The sequence below is a fragment of the Colius striatus genome, chromosome 11 (genome assembly GCF_028858725.1).
Source record: "Colius striatus isolate bColStr4 chromosome 11, bColStr4.1.hap1, whole genome shotgun sequence".
In the NCBI taxonomy this organism is placed as follows: Eukaryota; Metazoa; Chordata; class Aves; order Coliiformes; family Coliidae; genus Colius; species Colius striatus.
This window is the reverse complement of record NC_084769.1, coordinates 14,205,543-14,227,547: the sequence shown is the minus strand read 5'-3', so window position 1 is coordinate 14,227,547 and position 22,005 is coordinate 14,205,543. Positions and strand designations below refer to the sequence as shown.

Here is a 22,005-nt window from a genome sequence, read left to right as displayed (position 1 = left end):
GACAATGTGTGAAAGTTAAGGGCTCTCAGGTAAACTAACGTTAAGTGCTCATGCATGTGGTGTCTTGAAAAGAGAACCAGGAAGTCTCTGCAATTACCTTATTTTATAAACAACAATTAGGTAACACAGTCCATTTGGTAAGTAAGTTGATAGTGATTACAAAATGAGCAAAATAATCTTTAATGAATAAAGGTGTAAAGAACTAGAGAGAATGGAAATAATACTCTGAATTTAAACACAAACGTCTTCAAAAATATCTTGACCATAGGTTAAGTGCCATCAGTACTGGCCAGAGCCATCAGGAAGCTCTTCGTATGGAAATTTCCAGATTACTTGCCATTCAGAAGAAGGAAATCCTGCTTATGTCTTTCGAGAAATGACATTGACTAATCTGGAGGTAAAATCATAATATTGTATATTTTTAAGTATTAATCTGTGGAATCCTCACAGACTAGCTAACATAATCAGACTTGCTTTTCAACTTGGTGGCCTATCCACATAAATGGGAACTGTTTCTTTCTAGAAGCCTTTGGAAAACTACTCATTGCCGTGTACTTACCTGGTATAAATTCTACTCTGAGAGTGATAGGCAAAATACCATGAAGATTCAGTCTCCATAATCATAGTAAATGGCTTTAAATCACATAAAAGATGTATTATTTGTCTTAAAAGTCCTTACTCGTGCTTTTCATGTCCTGACCAAAGAAAAACGGGAATTAAAGAAGTTGAAAAACTTACTATTCCTTTGATGTTTTCAAAATATTGCAACTGAAATTCTGTCTTTGAAGATGCAAACAGCTCTTAATGATTCCGTCTTGGAGAATATGTACAAGTGTATGGAAGATAAATCCTACTGAGAGAAAGATGAATTAAGATTGGTGACTCCATGTAAACAAGGACTTTCTTGAACATGCATTGCATGATGTTCAAGGCACATGTAGTTTTCCATTTCAGTCTCAGAAATGTTTGGAAAATGAGTATCTGGAATTTAGTTTATGTACTCATTTCTCACTGAACTGGTTACCAGATGAGATGGCAGGTTTATAGACCTGCCTTGTAGTCACTTTGCAGTTAAAATTCCTTTCCCGTGTCCTGTTCAGACAATTATTAATTTGTTATGAGCAGTAGAACCCCTGTAAACTATTCTGTGCCTAAAGATTATTTAAAGCGTGGTAACTCCTGCTTTTACACTAATTATACAGCCTGTCCTCTACCCTAACCAGAAACATGCTATGTTTGTGACATTAGAGCAAGTGGCAGGAGGGAGTGGAAAACAAAATCATTCTTCATCTTAAGTATAGTCCACTGGATACGCTTAAGAGCTGCAGATAAAGCCAAAACAATCCTTCTGTTCATATGGAGTCTGAAGTTTCCTTCAGACTTTCCTCCTTTCCTTTTTTCAGATTTTCTACCTGAAAGTTGTGTCTCCTCTCCTTACCCAGATTCTCTCATTTGATCTAGTAAGAGAACACCTCTTACCGTTAAATTTGTTTTGCTAAAAAATTGACCACCGTCTTGTACATATGGTATTTAGGTAGATCATTGGTATACTTGAGCTGCTTTGTTATTACATGACATGTAACTTTTTTTAACCTGTTGAAGATGTAAACATTTGTGGATTGCCTTTTTTGACTTCAAGAAAAAAAATAAAGTAGTTCTGTGAAGTCCAGGGTGAGCAATGACTAGTAAGCTGCTGGTTTGCCTGAAGCCATTTTTATTATGGGTACAAGTTGCTGTAAATGTACCACTGAGGTTTCTAAAGAACATGATTATTTTTAAATTTTTTTTTTTTTTTTTTTTTTTATGGGACTTGAATTACCCTTGAATAAACTTTGTTTCTGATTAGAAAGAGGAAAGCCGCCAACTAACTCAAATCCAGTACATAGCATGGCCTGATCATGGGGTTCCTGATGATTCCAGCGATTTCCTGGATTTCGTCTGTCTTGTGCGAAAGAAGAGGGCTGGCAGAGAAGAACCTGTTGTTGTTCATTGCAGGTATCCACTTCTTTCTAACTTTATTAAATCATCAAGCTGACCTTGTTTATCATCAAATAGCTTTTCTGTTACTTGTTGTTAAAGAAACATTTATTTGTCTCTGCTTTTGAGAGGAGTACTCAACATGTAAATTAAATAATCACTTAAAGTTGTGATGATGTTCCAATATACAGCATTTTGAGTATCTACATGCATTGATCTGTGCAGGGATTTTGCTTTTTGGGAGGAAGTGTTTTGTTTACAAATTAAATGCTTTTGATAACAGTTTATAGATTAATTCAGGGAAATGACAAAAGATATTTACAAACTTTTTCATAGAATCATAGAATGGGTCCACCTTGATCACGTCACACAGGAATGTGTCCAGGTGGGTCTTGAAGACCTCCAAGGAAGGAGACTCCACACCCTCCCTGGGCAGCCTGTGCCAGGGCTCCCTCACCCTCACAGTGAAATAGTTTTTTCTTATGTTTAAGAGAACTTTTTGTGTTCCAGTTTCATCCCATTACCCCTTGTCCTGTTGCTACATACAATAGAAAAAAGGGATTCCTTTTCCTCATGATGACTATATTCTAAAAGAATTCCGGAATAGTAGTATAAATAATCCACAGAAAAAGTAAGAGGCCTATGCAATAATCAAATAAGAGAGTCTGCAGTCTTAGGTTACGTGATCTTTTGATGCATGCATCAAGAAAACATTTTTCTCAACAGTTTACTACTGTCAAGAGTTTAAATAACTCTTATTAAACCCTTACTTATTAAATTCTTAGTCTTATCAAAATAACTCTTACTCGGATTTTTACATACACATGAAATGTGTAGTGGTTTTTCTTCTTTTACAATAGTTTTTAATGGCATTCTGCATTCCTATGGTAAACTTAAGAATCTTAATCTCTTTAAATACTTAATAATACATCATGCCAAATGTCTTCAAATAAATATATACGATACCAATTATTGGGGAGCATTTCTCTTAATAATATTTAATCTCTTAAGTTTTTGAATGCTCCCCAGACAGTCACTGTTCCTGAGTCAGGTATGCATCGTTCCCGTTTCAGAGAGAAGCTGAGGGGTTTAAGGGATAAGATTAATTCAAAGACTATGTAATCTACAGGTAAACTAGATGTTATTGAAAAAAAGGAGAGAAAAGTATTTTCTGTTTTTAATGCTTTGTCTATCAGAAATGGTATTTAGTTGGTTTTGTTCTCTCTTTTGATTTATACTGGTCAGGCTGCATCTTACTAACCAGGGAAACGGGTACCAGAATGCCACTGTGCAAAATGATACTGTTCTTCAATTTCCATTATTGATATACTTGGTTGATACGGTTGTGAAGAAGTAGTGAAAATATCCGACAAATATAACTTTTAAAATATAAGGTGTGCAAGTCTGCAAAGACACTGGGACAACAACTTTGGAGAGCAAGAACAGTTTCATCCCTATTAACGAGGCACCGGTTTGGCTCCTCACTGATAGATTCAATACCAACATTTATAACAATTTTACGTTTCACAGAAGAGAGGAAATCAGTTTAATATCATTTATTTAGTTGGCCTAACTTGGTGGTTGTTGGTAAGTATAACGAAGTTCCATTAGTGAGTCAAGCTGAAGGAGCCCAGGAGTTCATCCTTACGGTGTATGCACAGTGTTCATCATCTGTTCAGTTTGATAGGACAAGGCATTAGTGCAACAAAATGGTGAAACTTGTTTTCAGAACTGATCTGCTAGCTTAAGTGTGGAGAATCCAAGTAGCTGATGTAGGAAGACTTTTCTTTTGTACACTAGTAGCTTAAAAACAAACCGAAACAAAAACCCAGAGAGACTGTAAAGCCACAAAACCTTTCAGAAATTGGAAAGGTTTTTGTTACCTTGAACTACATAAAGCATGAGTTTCAAAGCTTCATGTGTTTGCTTTTATTTTTACAAGGCTTCTACTAGTTTAGTTTAAATGGTTTCTGATTTTTGTCATAGATGACATGGTGAGCCACCCATCCTATCCATGCTCTTCTTGATTTTCATGTCCTGTCTCAGTGTTCCCTTCTATCAGTCAATGATTTCATTTTCCAAGCTGAAGAGTCCTAACCTGATACTTATCATATGGAAATTATCACATTTTCCATCGTTGTTGTTGCCCTTCTCTCAGTCTTTTGAAGTTGTAAAATTAGTCAGTAGGTTCTTTGACATATACTGTTCCTGTTTGGATTCTGAATATAAATTCTGTGTGTATGAATTCTAGAAAAATGAAAAATGCTATTGAACAATTTTATATAACCAGCACATTTACATCTTGTCATAGAATTCTCATGACATCACTGAAATACATAATAGCTTTAATGCCACCTTCTGGGCAAAGACTTAAAGTAGTAGTTTGGCTAGACTTAATGTGAAGTTATGGTTCAACCTCAGAACAATTAAGTTTCAAAGTTTGGAATGTTAGTATTAACTATTTTAGAATTTATTGACTGAAATACTAGTTGTATGAGTTGAGATTGTGCTGGCACTTGAAAATAAGGATTTGGTCCCTTACTCAAATACGGAGAAAGATTGTGGTTTTTAACTTCACAAGTGCAACATAATTTTCTTGAATACGAAAAATTTGGATTTGAAACTGATTATCAAGTTCAAGATTCAATATTCAGTCTTTGAGGACTGCGACTTACAGAAAAGTGTCTGTATATGTAAAGAAATGCTGATAAAGATTTGTATGTGTTATATTTTTAAGCTCAAGATGATTCACATAAGCTCTCTTAACAGTTTTGCTATTCCAAGATAAATATGTTACATTTCTTCTTTGTCATGAAAGGGATTGCTCTTACATATTCGTTTTCAATCTACATGGCTTAGATACAGAATCACATAATCTCAAGGGCTGGAAGGGACCTTGAAAGGTCATCCACTCCAATCCCCCTGGCAGAGCAGGACCACTTAGAGTAGGTTACACAGGAACTCATCCACATGGGTTTTGAATGTCTCCAGAGGAGGAGACTCTACAACCCATATGGGCAGCCTGTTCCAGTGCTCCCTCACCCTCACAGTGAGGAAATTCTTCTGTGTATTTCTTTGTAACCTCTTGTGCTCTAGCTGGTACCCATTGCCCCTTGTCCTGTCATTGGACATAATTGAGAAGAGCCTGGCTCCATCCTTCTGACACCTGCCCTTTATGTATTTGTAAACATTAATGAGGTCACCCCTCAGACTCCTCCATACCTCATGTAATTTGTAATGCTAAGAAAATTATCCTTATTGTCACCCTTCAAACATTTCCAGTGATTGTTCTGTTCCTGATGGGTGAAGGTAAGGATCACTTCAAGAACATAAACGTGATGTTATCAAATTGGCCCAATGTTCCAGTAACTGTCATTCTAGTTAAGGTTTGATTGACACCAAGTGCACAGTGTATGCTAAGTATCCTTGTGTCTTGTTATTGTCTAGATATTAGTATATAACATGAGATGAATAAATCTTTGTAAATTCTGCTCAAGTGAAGACAGTTCCTCTTCAGAGCGCTAGCAATTCTACACCAATTGTGTTTTACTCTGTTCAGGAAAAATGGAGGCTTCCAGTTGCACAGACACAGTCTGTCTAACCCCTGCCTTGATAGTATGGGAATCATAACAATCAGTTGTGAGAATCCTTGAGAAGGAGGGTCTTTAAGTATGAACTATATTTTAGACACTTGATTTCCATCTCCATTTGGAGTTTTTGGTTTTGTTTTTTCCAGTGCTGGGATTGGACGGACTGGAGTTCTTATCACTATGGAGACAGCTATGTGTCTCATTGAGTGCAATCAGCCTGTTTATCCTTTAGACATTGTAAGAACCATGAGAGATCAAAGAGCCATGATGATCCAAACACCTGTGAGTATCATACTTGCTGTTCTGTGTTGCAAAATAATAATTTCCTATGGTGTAGTCATATCATTAGATGGATTTTTAATATACCTGCTGTTGATCATGTTGCAAAGAGGTCAGTTTTGTCTAGTTTAGCTGTAGTCTTGACTTCAAGCAGGAATAAATTGTTAAGCCTGGTGGAAAGGAAAAATTATTTCAATTTCTATGAAGAGAACTTGAAAAAAGCAGCAGCTGTTCCAGGGATACCTGGCAATTAATGTTAAAAAGGAACAGTTTTCAATAGTGCAAAATTTACTAAATGAAGAAAGCAGAGGACTAATTCCAGATGTTAAGACACAGAAAGATCCAAGACATGCAAGAAAGACCTTCAGTGATGCAATTCAGTGGTTTTATATTGCCTTAGTTATAGTAAAAAGAAGCCTTAACTTTTCCCTGTAGGGACTAGAAATAATCAGAGAAATAGTAGTTAAAAATCAGTGTAAGTAAATCTCATGCAAGATCTATCAAAGTAATTTTAAATGTACTTAGTCTAAAAAAGTAGTGATGTTGGAATTTTTCCTGTATCTGTGATGTTTCAGGGTTTTTTTTGAGATAATTGCAATGTTACTTAAAATATTACATCTCAGAATTATAAACGTTTTAGAACAGATTTACAAACTTCTATCAGTCAGGTATTGGATACCTCTAAGAGCAGTTTGTGTTTTCTTTTTAGGCATTTTCTGAAAATGTGTCAGAAAATTGAGTTGTGTTGTCTTTCAAAAAAACCCCAAGCAAACTAACTCTTGGATGTTCCAAGCTCTGACTGGTTCATGTTTGTTGGGTTTTTTTTAATCACTAATTAATAGTATATTTTTATTCCTAGCACTTAAAGTATTTTGAAGGAGAAAAGGGACTAGATCCAATATTAAATCTCACCCACAATCTCCTGAAGGTAGTTACTCACAGTAGTAATTTTAATGTCCCTGCTGCTGTTCTTGTAATCAAATTTGAATAAACCTTTTGTGTTCTTCAGAGACTGTTCAGACTGACAAAAAGTACACATGAGCCTCCATTTCTAGATCATATAGCATTCAGTGCTGTTGTCCCATTGTAGTGTTCCACTAAAAAAACTTTTTATTCAGCTACCACAGGAAGGCTGAGGAAAATTATGATAAATAATAAAGAATAGCTCTTGCTGTTTGTGATGACTGTACAGTGTAAGTAGCATATCTGTCTAGCATACTGAGAGAGGAAAAGAGTTTTATTAGTGAAGGTAGGAGGGACAGTGGTAAGGAGTTTAAACTACATTTGTTCACAGCATATCTTACATATCTTCTGGTCTCATTTTTCTTAGAGAAACTAGAATTTTCAAGCTGGAGTGTAATGCAGGTGTACTGCCATCAGGAGAAAGGATAATGCAGGATTTTAAGTGTTGTGGTTTGGTTTTGGTGGTTGTTTTACGATTTCATAAACACTAGCTGTTACAATTTCTTCTTTGGCGCTCTCTTCCTAATCTTTTCGGTATATCCTGAAGGCTCCCCTGAGTGTCCACAAGATGGCCCTATGGGTGGGTGTCTGCTGGGCGTCCTGTAAGATGAGTGAATCTCCTTCAGGGAGCACTGGGGGCAAAATAGTATTTTAGACACATGTATAAATTTAATGATTTTAATATACATGCCACATCACACTACATAATGATTCTGTTACTAAATCTGTTACTGTGCCTATTTAAGACATGCATTACTAATTACTGCATAGTAAGAGGTATTCCATGACACTGAAAAGGCAGGAATGCTGACTTTCTGACCAGCATATACACCATTATGCAGGATTAGTTAGTCTTGATGCTTTACAAAACAATGATTTTATTTCATTTTATTTTCATTTACTGTTGATTATTTTAACTACTGTTTGTTTAAAACAATATATTAATGTCCTCTATGTATGCTAGACTTGAATATATTGCAGAGTTAGACATGATATAATGTTAAAAACCTGGACTTCTGGCCTTTTGAAACAGGAAACAATTTCCTTTTTTATCAAATTCTGAGAGGAAGATGGCAGTAATGTGCCAGAATTAATGTAAGTTCTGAAAATGTGCTTTGAAACTCTAGCTTCATACCAAAGTGTGTGGAAGCCTCAGGTGAGTGAAACTTCAGCAATGAAATGAAGAGCAGAAAATTACTAAATAGGTGACATGTTAATAATAGTAATGTTTTTGTGGGTATGACTTTGAGTTATATACCAAAAGTTCCCTTTATCCCATTCTTCTGTTGAAAAACGAGATGTTTTAATATAAAGTTCATTTGTTTTTTGTTTCGTAAAGTAACTTTGAGGCACAGTTCTTGGCCTGTCAAGAGAATGGATGGGGCGGTCTTGGAAGCCTTTGTTGTTTCCAGATGACATGGTTCAATTGTGTTTCTTTAAAATTAACTGAATCTACTTTCCTTTTCAGAGTCAATACAGATTTGTGTGTGAAGCTATTTTGAAGGTGTATGAAGAAGGATTTATTAAACCTTTACAAGCATCACTGCATAAGTAAAGAGGAAAAAACCTAGGATATCAATTGAGGAATCCCGTCCTCTATGATGAACTGGCAGCATTCTTTGTGCCATAGTACTGCTTGCAGGAAATGATAATGAAGTACAGCAAAGAATTGACAAAGGACTTTGAAAACTTCAGCACTGTTGCACTTTACGTTGAAACAAAATCAGTCTCTGAATCTCTTCTAACCTTCATCTGTTTGAAGACTTTATTTTCGTGCTTTGCTCCGAACAAACCATAAACTGAAAAGAACTAATTGTGTTCAGGGTAATCTACGATATTTCATTGTAGTGCCATATACTGCGCTTCTGGTTGAATTGCTACAAACAAGGCTTGGAATTACGTCACTCTGTTTTACACCCTTGTCTCTTAAAATGAAAAACAAATGAAAAAATACACTAAGCCATGGTCTTTTTCCAGTGCTAGGTTTATTTACAATGTACAGACTCTCACTGTTTTGTTTTTTACAACATTAGCAATATTGCCAATACTAGATAGATACACACTGCCTACTGATGCAGCACACTTTGTCCTACACTCTTACTAGAGACCAGCTGGTTGTTAGAGGAGAGCTGGCGTCTGTGTTAACCCAGCAGTAGCTGCATAATGCCCACTTACCAGCATCTTGTACAAAATAACAACAATAAAATTTAAAAGTACATTAAAAAAAATAATAAACAGCATTTCTTGGACACAGCTTGTGTGTCATACACTGGTGTATTCTGATTCATATAATTTAAGATTACGTGATGGGAACTAGTGCATGCATTATGTCTTAACCCCTTAAGTGCCTTGAGACCTACAGCGTACATCCAGTGAAAGGCACTCATGATTCTGTGGGGGTGGTATTGTCCTGTCATAATTGTCTTAATGGGTTCAGATTTTTAAAATGGCCCTTGGTGCTTGGAATGTGTTACCACAAGGGGTCATGGAAATACCATTCCCTCTTTCCTTATAAAAGTACCTGCGTGCTACTCTCGGTAGCAAAAAAAGCACCTCTGCCAACTTAATGAATGAGCATTGTATGCTGCTGTGTTGTAATTATGTGAAAAATCTGACACATTCCTTCATTCCTTCCAACTAGTAACTTACTAGCAGCTTAGTATGAAATGCTGGTAGGTCATTAGAAGCTGATACTTTGTTTTATCCTCTTATTGAGAATAGTTGTCTTACTCGATTAGAACATAACTTTTTAATAGCACTGATAACTAAGTTGAACTTACAATCAGATGTGATTTGATTCCATTATCTGCTAACCATTTACTTTTTAAGTCCTCATAGTTGATTTCAAGCCATGTTCGTACAGGTCTGCCTTTTTTTGTTTCAGTGGTTGTGGGGGGAAGGGAGAAGAACACTATGAAGTTGTCCCAGAACTTTTGTTTTACTTCCATGCTGACCCCAGCCACCTTCTGTTGTGCTGGTGCAAAATTGTTCCAGTGGTATCGGGTTGTTTCTTAGTTAAGTAGGTAGAAGATTTGTAAGAAATATTTGTCTGATACAGTATCTGAGCTCATTCTAAAGATACATAAATGTCCCAGTTTTGAAATATTTTTTTCTAGTACAGGAGAAGCCAAGTCAGAAGAAGGTATCTAGGGTAATGTACTGTGAGAAAATAATCAGTCACTTCTTTGACTGCCCTGTGACAGCATAACTTTGTGCCCTATATTTAAAAGTATTAATTTATTGTATTGGTTTGCTGAAAATGTTTATCCAGAAAATTTTGTGGTAAGCTATATAGAGCATAGACTTAAAATGGAAAGATCTACCCTAATAATTTTTAACTATTGAAGAATTATATTGTGTAATATACTGTGTTCTATGGACATTTGAAAGAGATCGGCTATGAACTATAAAGTGAAAAGGGATTCAGGTGAAGTGAAATCCTGGCTTATGACTTGGTAACACATGTGAACAACAATGCCAAATGGAAGACAGAGTTTAAAATATTTTTAGAAAGAAAAAAAAATATTAGGTGGCCTGTGGCCCTGTTACTTATATTTCTACATTTGATGCTTAAATCGATATTGTCCCTCAATGAAAAACGAATCTTACAAGAATCTCTAGATCTGCTAAACTGAAAAAAGAATAATAAGGTAGCTTTAATCTCAGTTTTATTTTAAGCCATTTGCAACAAAAGTCTTCTTTAGGAAAGTAAAAGCTTTAACTTCCACGTGATGAGATTATTAGCTGAGATGCTGGTTAGTTGGAAGGTTATTTTAAACTTAGCACTTAATGTCTAAAAAATTAAAATAATTCATTATGTTAAATTTTCTTCATATTCAAGTTGTAAATTAAAATAGCATTTGCCCTTTTTTTCTGAGGGAAATCAGAAATGGAGTTTATAGCAACATTATATAGTGTTGGTATGTCACGTATTTAAATATTCTTATGTAAAGTTGCCAAAGCAGTTTGAGTTTGAAAGACCTATTTATACCGCAATTAAGTGTGGGATATTTATTGGTCATCTATCATTACTGTTTTGATTACAAACACAGGCAAGAATAATAGATCTTTTTAAAATCTTCCTGTGCACTGATTTAAGCTGACTTGTAGTGTATGAGCTAGTTGCACTGGGAAAAAAAAATGGGAACAAAGTAACTATTCTTAGATAATTGGCCGTCAGTGACTCAGTGGCTTTTTGACTTCTCCAAAGCCAGGACAGTGGTAACCAAAAACTGCTTCAGAAAGAGAAAAGCATTGAAGCCTTTCTGCACGGTAAATATTTCATTCCAGTGTTTCTACCTATTGTGGTATAAATGGCCTTTGAAATATTTTTATATGGCCAAAAAAAGCGAAACTGCTAAATATTTTACTTTGGGTTATGAAGATCTGTATCATCCTTAAGAGTTTTTTAAAGAAGTTTTTCTATGTTTCATGCTGTACAAAACATGAATGTATCTTTCAGACATAATGACCTATAGACCTATACGTGATTGGTGTTATGACTGTTGGATTTTATGAATAATTATTTTCATACCATTTGATTAGGAAAAATGTTGGGTGGGTGTTGGAAAGAGTATGTTTGTAACACTTCCCTTATACAAATCCAGTTTAAAAAAATACAAGTTTTCATTGTAAATAAGAGCAATATTATGACAATTTTGTGCCAATGTGTAATGATAAGACTTTTGTTTTCCTTTCAGGTTCAGATTGAAAACTACCACTACCATCTCTTGCTTAAAATGGATTTGTTTGGGGTTGTTTTAGTAGAAAGACATGGGGCTCTAGTGGGGACTTTGAGTGTTTTAGGGGCATTTTTGATTTCTAATAGATATGAAATAAGATGCAGGTATTGTTTAATAAACCACCTACAGGTTGTCAGCCAATCCACTTTGAGAAAAACTACTTTAGATATACCAGATAACTGGGAGCTGAAGAATTCCTTTATCATGAATTTGGAAACATTTGGTATTTTAAGTAACTTGCAACTCTTAAGCAGTAAAATACTGCTTTTATGCATTTTATTTTTATATGTTCTCTGCCAGTTATGAAAGGGAGAGAGCCTGATTTTTTTTTTTTCTTTCTCACTACATTTGATGTTAGCTGATTGTATCTTCCACATTTCTCCACTAAATCTTGAAAGCTTATGTCCCGTGTAGATAAAGCAATAACACTTCTGGAATATCCTGTTACAGTCTGGCACATGATCTATTAAAGAAAGAGTGAGAAAGCAGTTGGGAGATCAAGGAACATGAGAAATTTGTTATGGAATCTGTGTACCAGGCAATTTTCCAAGGAGACCTTCCAAAAAGCTTTGTGGTGCCTGTGGAAGGGCCAAAATGCAGTGGAGCTGCTGCAGTTGCACTGCTCCAGGGAGGGGGGAGGTAGGGAAGGTCTGGCTTAGAGATGTTGGAGCTCCAGGGACTATGGGACTCTCTGGGACTGATTTATGTCATATTTCTATGCTTCTGCAGTGTGTGTGCAGGTGTGTGGGCGATGTTTGATGGCTCAGGGAATTAGCATGAAAAACTCTACATTTCTAAGTGTAAGCAGCTTGTCCAATATACACTGTACAGGCAGTCTTAAGACCGTCAGCCCTGAGGATGAAGGGAGAGATTGGGTTATGGTCCAAATGAAAATTTAGCATATTTGGAGTTTTGAAAAGTACAGGAATGGTGCCCTCTGATGTCACTTGTCTTATTGCAGTTCACATCTCAGGTCCCCAGTTGGCTGGGTGTATTTGCTAGTTTAAGCACATACCTTTTCTCTTGAGACTGGAAAAGCTCTATTCCATCTCTACTTTTAGTGCTAGGTTCCAATATCAAAATCTGGTAAAAACAGTCATTGACTAGACATGAATCTTGCATGAAATTGCAGGGATTATAATTACTGGGGATTGAGAAGCTGTTGCAAGGGGAAAATTGTTTGTTTCAGTACAACTATTCTGTGCAGTCTGTTATCCTGCTGTAGCAATCTGGGTTTTTTTTGGTGGGGGGGGGTGGGTGGGAGGGAGAGGTGTTGAGCAGTCTAGGAAGGAGGCCAATTTATCACTGGATTTTACTTCTGCTGGTTACTACCATGAGTGTGCATCTTTGTAGTAGCTTCTTAAGTTGCAAGTTTTTAACTGATGCATAAGCTGCATTAACAGATGCATTGGCTGTTGGCTTTGGCATGTTTTGCTCATTGAGAGCTCAATAGTAAAAATCAGAGATAAAATCACTTAAAAAAAAAAATCTAAAAATTTCAATTAAAAAACATTGAACTTCTTGATTTCTTTGAAAGAGTAGCCTTGTTTAAGAAGAAGAAAAAAAGCCACTAAATTATCTATTGTCCTATGGTTTCATGGGCTGGCTGACAGTTTGTTGGTTGTGTTATTTCCTATTTAGCAAGCTTACATGTTTAAAAGGGTAATTTTTTTCCAAGTGTTTTGTTGTTTGAATAGTAGCACTTTATCTCATGCTTACTACTGACTGAACTATTACACAAAATAAATTGGATTTGGAGAGAGATGCTTTATGGGTTTCTGTACAGAGATGATTTTGATTACACCCTGGTATGAATGCTTTCTATGGTTCCAACCCTTTCTGGTTAATTATTCCTGTACTTCTGAGGGACTTTCAGAAAGATATTAATAATTCTATCATCTCAGTTTTCTTGTCTTAAAAAGAATATAAAGTTTGCATTTGGGGAAAAAAAGGCGCTAGTAGAAACTACGGGGTACTTGTAAATTTATCTCTGTGATCTCTCTCAGCTAGCTGCAAATTAGCTATGTTTACTGTAAAGGTTTCTGCTAAGCGTTATTTTTAATGTTAGATCAATTACCTGGAAATCAGTATTTTTGTTTTTACTTAACTTATTTGAATTTTGATAACTAAAGATAATGCACAACAAAGTTTAAAGAAGTTGTCACCCTTTTACTCGTAGGCCGAGGGCCTGAGACATGAGTGAAAGGGTTAAACAGTTTACATTAAGCTGTTGTTTTCTTTAACTAGAATATATCCACAAAGACTAGACTATAAATGATCCAGTGCAATTATCTCAATACATTGGGGCACCATGGTAACAACCCATAATAATCTTACAAGAAAACTTAGGTAAGAAAACAAAGGTTTAATTTTTTCCAGTGTATCCAGATTTGTTTTGCATTTGTTTTGGTTCATTTATGGGTGATCCCCTTTTATGCAGCTGATCTGGCAGGACTGTTTGTGTAAGGTTTGGGGTTTTCCTGGAACAGGTGCTATACTATATGTAAATACAAAGGGAAGAATATTCTTTAGATCGTTATTAACAATCGGTGGCAATATTTTTTGCTAGTTATTTCTGGTAATTAATTTGCATTTCCAGCTGTGGCTTTCAGTTGTTAAATTTCATCTCGGTTTTGTTCTGCTGAAAGATGGCCTGCAAGTGTGAAGTAAATCATCTCAGAGTTGAATAGCTTTTTTGTTTAGACTAATTCTTGTGTACCTTTATTAATACTGGGGGGATGGGAAGGTTCTTCCCATAAGTAGACCTTTGCATATAAATTTGTTTAAAAGCACATTAGGAGAAGGGAAAAAAAACAAACAAACCAAAACCTAAATGCAACATCTTGGCTAACCACCAGCCGGGGTGGTTAATTGAAAATGATGGCAACTTGAAACTGATTAACACTGGACAATGTGAAAAGAAATTCAGCTTCTGTCACTGCAGCTACTGTATGCTTTAAAGGGCCTTATGTATTTGTCCTCATTTTGATAAAATGAAATTTCTTGCCATTAAAATGATACACTAACTTCTACCGAAAACCAGCAGTTCCCAGGGTAATTATGCTAATTAACATTTAACAAGTCTTGTTTTAGTCTTAAGTAAACTTTCATTCTATTATGTGGAAAAAAAAATGCTGTTATGCATATTTTGTGGATATATTTAATTTCAGTTGACAAATAGTTGTCTAGGTACAGACTTGAAAATATATATATAGTTTACTTGTGGATCTTAATTGTTTAATTGCAAATAAAGATGTGCTTTAGTAATTTAAAGTTTAATTTTTTTTTTTTTTGCTGTCTTCTTGCTATTGTACATTTGGGTTTGCTCTGCTACTTTTATGTGCTTCTGGTGCCAGATCATCTTCATCTTGTGTTTTACTTTTTGATATTGTATGCCACAAATACAGCCCTGTGCACTGAGCACTTAGAAGATGATGCTGGATTGTCAGGAATGAAATTGCTGGGTTACTCAAACAGCAGGATAGTATCAGCCAAAGTTTTTTAACCGGAAAATGTATATTGTAGGTTTTGCTCTAGAGTAACTATTTACCTTTTGTCCAGTGAGTGTTGTAGAGTTGGTATTCAGTAGAGATTACAGCCTGATCACAAAACTGAGAGTATGAGGAATACTGATGTGAAGAACAGAAATTCCAGATGGAAGCTTGTGATATTTGCTGCCAAAAAGAGTGGGGGTGTTCAAAGCAAAAGCAGGAAAAGATGATGAAAGGACTTAAGAGACAAGACAAAGATCTAGGGAGGGATGAGAGTCTGAGACCCCTGTGTTCTTCATTTGGCTGATTAATGTAGGACTTGAAAGTGAGAATGAGGTGTTTGGATTTGAAGTACAGAAAGATAAACTACTGGGAAGGAAAGGACAGAAACGGAAGACAGAAGAGGTATTAAGTAGGAAGAGATTTATTTAAACTGCAATAGAAAGATGGAAGACAAGTCACAGATAACAGTTGTATGTACATATATTTAGGCAATATCTGAGTAGCAAATGGTGAGCAAAGAGTAGACTTAATTACATGAAGAGTAGCAATAGGCTGCTGTGAAGTAGGAAGAGCAAAAATGAGCCAATATATTTATGTCACTGAAGCTACATAAAGGAAGCTGGGAATAACGGAGTTCTTGGTGGTGACAAGGGGGAGCTTGTGAGTGACAGTGTGGAAAGGAGCTCAATTGAGGAAACAATGAAAGATGGGCAGAAAATTTAGAGACAACCTCTAAGAATCAGGTTATTCTTCAGAATGCTTTGTCTAATGGGAAGATTTGAATTGGTGTAGACTTAGTGGCAAGGAGACTTATTTATGTGATGGAGATCTCCACAAAAACTCAGCCTCCTTGTTGTGTAAGTGATCAGTTAGATGATCTGCACTGAATTCATTGGATATTTGAAAACCTCCAAGTGAATTTCTTTACCCCTTTAAATATAATAACATTTTGTATGTTTTCTTTGGGAACTTCATTGCAAACTCCCACATGTATTTCAGGACAGACAACCCAGAGCAAAGACAGTCCCTGCTCCTCTGATAAAGAGTATCTAAATTCCCCTGTTTTGTGATGTATGTTTCTGAGTAAATAACCAGGCATGAACCTGAATCTCACCCTTGCCCTGAGCTTACCTTTCTCCTTCTTGTGGCTGGAGGATTGCTCTGTTGTCAACACACAGGTGCTGATAAATTGACATGTAACATTAAAATCATTCTGTTGCTTTTTTGGCAATTGCTTGTCAAGTTTTGGAGGGGTTTTTTTTCCATTTCAGCAAATGACGTCAAGCTAGCTCAGAGTGTGTTGACACACTGGAGCTGATTTTGTCTTTGCCATGTACTAATGTATGTTTCATGATGCCAGTTCCTCCTCTTAGCAGGTGAGTGAGGGCTTACGTCAGCTGGGATCTCAATAGCCAGTGCAGCAAGGTTGTTACCATTAGAAAAGCAGTCCCAGTAACAAGGGAGAGTCTGCTTTCCTGGACTGCTGCATTGGCTGGATTCCAAATTTATCCTGGGGCTTTGAAGGAGTCTGGAGCTTGGAGCTTGTTTACCCAGAGCAGTCACTGTTAGCTGGCAATATACTTCGCAGAGTTTCTGTTGCCTTTCCTAGAGTTTTCTTTGCAGATCTTAATTATTTGTGTTCAAGCTAGTATTTGTGTTCTAAAAGAAAATACAGAGTGAGGTGCAGCCCTTCGCAATTGCTAATGCCATTGAGCAGGGCTTTTCCCCTTGGGCTCGAGCAATGTATAAGAAAAATTACAAAAGTCTGGATCGCTGGGACAAACGGAGTTGGTGTTCTCAAAGGACACGAGAAAATAAACTGCATTGTATCATCACAATCGGATTTCGGTGTTTTCAATACCATCGCTGCGGGTTGCTAGGGTGGTTCTGCTTCATGCACTCGCTACCTGTCTAATTATCTTTGTAGCGGCTGTTTCGAGAGACCTTTTTCATCTAAACTTTATGGTTTACGAGCGTGTTAGTCTGAGGTTTCTCGTCCCTGCCGCCGAGCCGAGGGCTTGGACGGCCCTGCCTCAGGGTCACTTCCACCACGTGCTGGCAAAAATTCCCGAGGTAAGGTGTAAGCCGTCCCGCAGGCTCACACGGCCGGGCGGCGGCGAGGAGCCCCGGCCTGCCCCGTCCCGCCCGTCCCGCTCCTGGCGCCGCGCTCACGTCGCGCTGCCTGCCGCCCCCCTCCCCGGGCAGCACGTGGGCCGCGCCGCAGCCCGTCCGCCCCCCCGCGCCGGCCCTCCGCTGGGCGAAACCACCTGGCTGGGGCCGGGGCGCCCCTTCCCTGCTGGTATCCGCCCCTTTAAAGGGGCGGTGGCACCGGTGCTCGGCGTGAAAGCGTGCTCTCCGCGCCTGCCGCTCTCCATCCCAGTCTCTGCCGTCCTTCCCTGCCTTCTCTCGCCTCGATTTTCCCTTCTAGGCTGAGCGGGAGGAAGCAGCAGCGGAAGCCGCCAGGTGAGGGAGCGGGGAGAAGAGGAAAGGGAGGGCGAGTTGTCGCCCGTTTAAGGGCCTCCCACATCGCTCCGCCATGTTCCGAGGCCCGCCCCCTCCCGGGGTCTCCCTCGCCGCCGCCCCCTGCCCGCCCCCAGGGCCCTGAGGAGCCGCCGCCGGGACGCGCTCCCGCCGCCGCCGGCTCCGCCGCTCCCGCCGCCCGAGCCGCGGGGCCGCCCGCCAGCCAGCCAGGTAAGAGGCGCGGGGAGCCCGCTGCGACTGTCGCCAGCCGCCACACGGAGGGTCGGCGGCGCCGTGCCCCAGCTCCAGCGGCCGCCACCGCGGCGGGGGAGGGCGCGGCGCGACCCCTGAGGCGAGGCCGCGGGGAGGCGGCGCGGGAGTGGGGCCGCGGGCCGCGGTTGAGGCTGACGCCGGGGTCGGGGCGTTATGTAAGGGCAGGGCCACCCGGACAGCGTGGGCTAGGGGCAGGGGGGCGGGTTGGAGCGGTGCGGGGCGCCGTTCCTGGCCGGGGCTGCCCCGGGGAGGCGGTTGGGCACCGCCGTGCGCGCGGGCTGGGCTGCAGTCGGGGAAACCAAACCGGGCGGTCGCTGGGGCGCGGGGCCGGCTCGTCACCGGGCGCCGGGTGTGTGCCGCTGAGCGGCGGCGCGGCCGCGGCCGCAGGGGTCGGGAGCCTCTCGGCCAGCAGCCTGTGTTCGGGAGGCCCGGCGCCAGTCGCAGGTCTGCGAGCGCAGTGCTGGGGCGGGAAAGGCCATGTGTATCTATTTTTTTGGTGAGAGCGATGGAGTGTGTCGGCCAAGAGAGTTGCTGGTGTGGTATGTAGTTATGAGTTGTTTTCCAACTTGGGACAACATCACCGTCTCGTTACTGAGTGCATTAGTGTTTTGTATTAGCCAAAGATTGCAATTAATTATAGATCTACACGATCGCTGTTTTGTTTTTCCCTAACAAGCTTTCATATTGTCCCCCAAATCACCCCAAGTGCCATCCAAGGGTTGAGGCAGGTATTTTTCGAAGTAGCTAAAGAGTGTAGGGGTATTTAAATGCAAACAAGTGTAACAGCTGTTTAAATCTCAAGCGGTTCTTTATCCAAGTCTGGTGTTTCCTGCGAACTTTAAATTCAGGCATTTTTTTTCCCTTTTCTTCTGTGAAAAGCTGATGATAACTTATTCTTTCTCCATCTCGTGTTTCATAGCAAAGATGCTGAGCTTTTTCCGTCGAACCCTTGGACGGCGGTCTATGCGTAAGCATGCAGAGAAGGAGCGGCTGAGAGAGGCCCAGAGAGCTGCAACCCACATCCCTGCAGCTGGGGATGCAAAATCCATCATTACTTGCCGAGTGGCCCTGCTGGACGGAACAGATGTCAGCGTGGACTTACCGGTACGAGTGATACAAGTTTGGTTTTCAAATGCTCTTGTATCAACTTGTTTGTGTCCTTTGTTGTTTATAAGTTAGGTGAGGGCATATCTATTTGTTGTAGCAACTGACTTGGTGACTCCACGACCACTAAGTTACTTGTCATAAAAAGGTACTGAAGGAACAGTTAACACTGAAACTAGAGAGTTAGATATCACTCGGCTTTATACGTTAAATGCTTCCTAGTGTGTTAACACAAGTGTTGTGCTATGGCTTAACTTGGAAACAGTAACATTTTAAAGGTGAACTGGATCCTCTTTTCAGTAAGCTGTGTATGTGTCTTGAGGAGAAAAGTAAATCTCTTGCTGTCAGTCTGTTGAAGAGGAAGGATGAGCAGAAGTACTAGCAGTAGTTTCTGTGTTGGTTTTGTTTGTTTTGATTTGTGTTAAGGAGTGGATGAAGTTTTTGATGTTAACTTGATAGAGGAGGGGAAGAGAATTCTACTTCTTTCCTCTCCTCAGGGCAGATTGTATAACAAGGATTGCCTTGTAACTTAATGCTTTATTGGGAGTGAGATGTTAGCTGTTGTTTTACATTTCTAAAGGTCCCTTAGCATATACTTGGCTGTTCTGCTCTACTGAATTACATACCTGGTTTTGGCCAACAGGCTGAACAGTAGCAATAGCAGAGATGGATTTTGTTTTTCCTTTACCATATGTTACAGTTAGTGACTTGAGAGGTTGTGGGTCTGCAGGACTTTCTGACTAGTTGTGTCAGATTTGGCTGTAGTAGCAGTTGTGCTGATATTGGAGCTGCTGTCTGGGAAGAGTGTGTACAGCAGTTGTTCTTGAAATAGCTTTTTTTTCCTACCTTTATTATTTTAAGTACAATTCCAGAGTGTTTATAACTTTAGGTAGTGTAAGGAAGGCTCAACTTGGAGCGTTGAGTGTGTTGACATAATGAGAGGAAATAACTCTTGCAATATCTAGAACCTCAAGTAATCTAGAGTTAAAGAAATAGTTTGGCACCTTTGAGTACTGACTGTACAGACAGACGTTTATAGAGGGAAGTAAAACTTAATTGTGCATATATGAAACAATGTAATGAACACATCTAGTTCCGCTTAGTGCCTAGGATGTTTGATTTGTGGCCAGGAATGCCCACAAACACTTTGTAGCAAGAGTTATACTTAAAAAGTGCTCAAGTTTAAATTGATGTCCCCACATAACCAGAACAGTAATCTTTGGAGCTGGAGTTGGCTCTGTAGGCAAATTCCTGGCGCCTCTAACAACATTTCTAAGAGTTTGAGAAGCATAGATTGAACCTGAAGAGGTGTCGTGACCTGCCATCTGGACTATAAAACTTAGATCAGGGTGCCAGTAGTAACTATTTCTAGAGAAAACTTTTTTGTTCTTGTTTTTTTTTTTTTAATTTATAAGTCAACATAAGTCTATATCTGTGGATGTATAAGTTATGAGTTACAAGAAACAAATATGCTAAATCTACATGGTTAGATGCAGTAATTACAGTGAATTGTCAATGGCTGGTGTATACCAGTTCCTTTGGCGATTAAAATACAATAAATTAGAGTAAATGTTTCACTTCAAACTCCTTAGTTTGTTCTTGTGTCTCCACTTGTATCCTTTGTAGTTTGGACTTAACTGAAAGAGGAGATGTAGGAAAAATGTCGGGGAGATGGGATAAACTAGAGGGTACAAAATCCTGGCAAAACAATGTTGCTTTCCAAAGTCTAAAGCTAAGTTAAAAACAAATGTGTTTATATAGAGATTTTTTTTCTTTTACAGAAACTTTCCGTGAGAATTATTATTCTCCTTTAGCCTAAAGCCTTTTCCAAGACTGATTCTGTTAATTTAGCAGTAGATTTGGTTTAAAATGAATTCTTGTTAGCTCAAAGAAGTGCCCTCGGGTCTGCCACTTCAGTTGTGCATGGTCCTATTGTCTGCCTAAGTTCTATGAGATTGATTTCTTTAAAAACAACAAAAACCAAAACCCAGAAAGAGTTTCTTAAGAGTGAATCACTTAGCAAACAGGTTAGTTCACCCTCAAAGAGTTATCTCGGGAGGAATGAATGGTGTACTTTTTTTTTAATCCGTGGCTACGTAAATACTTTACAGTGGCATAAGTTGTTGCTGCCACAGGAAGAAAAGATGTTGCTTTCATTATTGCATTTGTCCTTGTTTTCACATACCCTTTGGCAGAAGAAACAGGTTTTTTGGCAGCCAGGCAGTAAATTAAGTCAAGAAAATGCTGTGGCTGAAAATAATCAGTATAATTTTGTTATGCTGCTTTCCAGCTGGAGCGATTCTCCAATCTGGTTCCCCATGTGCCTCCCCAAATGTGTTGAAGAAGCATTTAGAAGCAGTATCAGGCTTGTGCTTGTTTAAAATGCTCCTTGAGCCAAATACCCTTGCAGTGAATTTGCTACTCAAAGAAGAGTGTTCTGGAGTTAATGGTCATTCATATCATTAAATCTGAGGTGGTTGAATTTCCGTTTAATTTTTTATTCTTAAAAAGGGGTTCCAGGAGGGGAAACAACCACAGGGAGTGTTACACTGTAAGCCAAACACGTTTTACACAGCAAAACCCGATTTTTTAAAATGAACATTGACGATGAGACAGAAGGCACTTGTTGTACATGGTGCGCCTGAGATTTAATTTATTAAACAAAGAGCCAGAATTTGAGAGTAACTCTGGTTTTTGTCCACTGATCTTATCTATAGTGTCTGTCAAGCCACTCAATCTATCTGCTTTTCTATTTCTTCTGTTATTTTTCATTACAAAATTGCCTGACTTGAAATGTTCATCAAAGCTACAGTCCTACATAGTACACAAACTGGATACTTTTTAAGTAATCTTAGTTCTTAGCCATGTCAATGACTGAAGAATGTCAGTGTTGTCTGCTATTTACTCTCGCTTTGCTGTGTTCAAAATGGGAGGCATGAACTTCATGTGAGTTATCAACGTTCTTTTGGGGCAGATCAAAAGGTGTGTGTTTTTTTTTTTCCCACCTTCATCTCAGGTAATAAAGTCGTGTTTTGACCTCATCTGTTACCACTTTTTAAAAGTTTTTTATCTTTGTACAAATGCATTCAGGGATTCAGACTTACCATGTGCTTAGTGAAACAG

The 22,005-nt window shown here is 38.9% G+C and overlaps 2 protein-coding genes across 7 annotated transcripts in view; both read left to right on the top strand.

The window, feature by feature from the left end:
* The window catches only part of PTPN4 (protein tyrosine phosphatase non-receptor type 4), a 109,994-nt gene extending 100,916 nt beyond the window's left edge, over positions 1-9,078 (top strand). For all 3 annotated transcript variants that reach the window (XM_062004540.1, XM_062004538.1, XM_062004539.1), the window contains 4 exons: positions 269-397; positions 1,847-1,995; positions 5,714-5,849; positions 8,278-9,078. In XM_062004540.1, coding sequence (XP_061860524.1) covers positions 269-397; positions 1,847-1,995; positions 5,714-5,849; positions 8,278-8,364 — 501 coding nt within the window. In that variant the 3' untranslated portion in view covers positions 8,365-9,078. The remainder of the gene's footprint in view (positions 1-268; positions 398-1,846; positions 1,996-5,713; positions 5,850-8,277) is intronic.
* An 8,334-nt stretch (positions 9,079-17,412) lies between these two features.
* The window catches only part of EPB41L5 (erythrocyte membrane protein band 4.1 like 5), a 61,318-nt gene continuing 56,725 nt past the window's right edge, over positions 17,413-22,005 (top strand). For 2 of the 4 annotated variants that reach the window (XM_062004469.1, XM_062004467.1), the window contains exons 1-2: positions 18,222-18,317; positions 18,698-18,882. In XM_062004469.1, coding sequence (XP_061860453.1) covers positions 18,284-18,317; positions 18,698-18,882 — 219 coding nt within the window. In that variant the 5' untranslated portion in view covers positions 18,222-18,283. Of the gene's footprint in view, positions 17,737-18,220; positions 18,318-18,697; positions 18,883-22,005 lie in introns of those variants that run through there. The other 2 variants (XM_062004466.1, XM_062004465.1) reach the window with 2 other exon arrangements.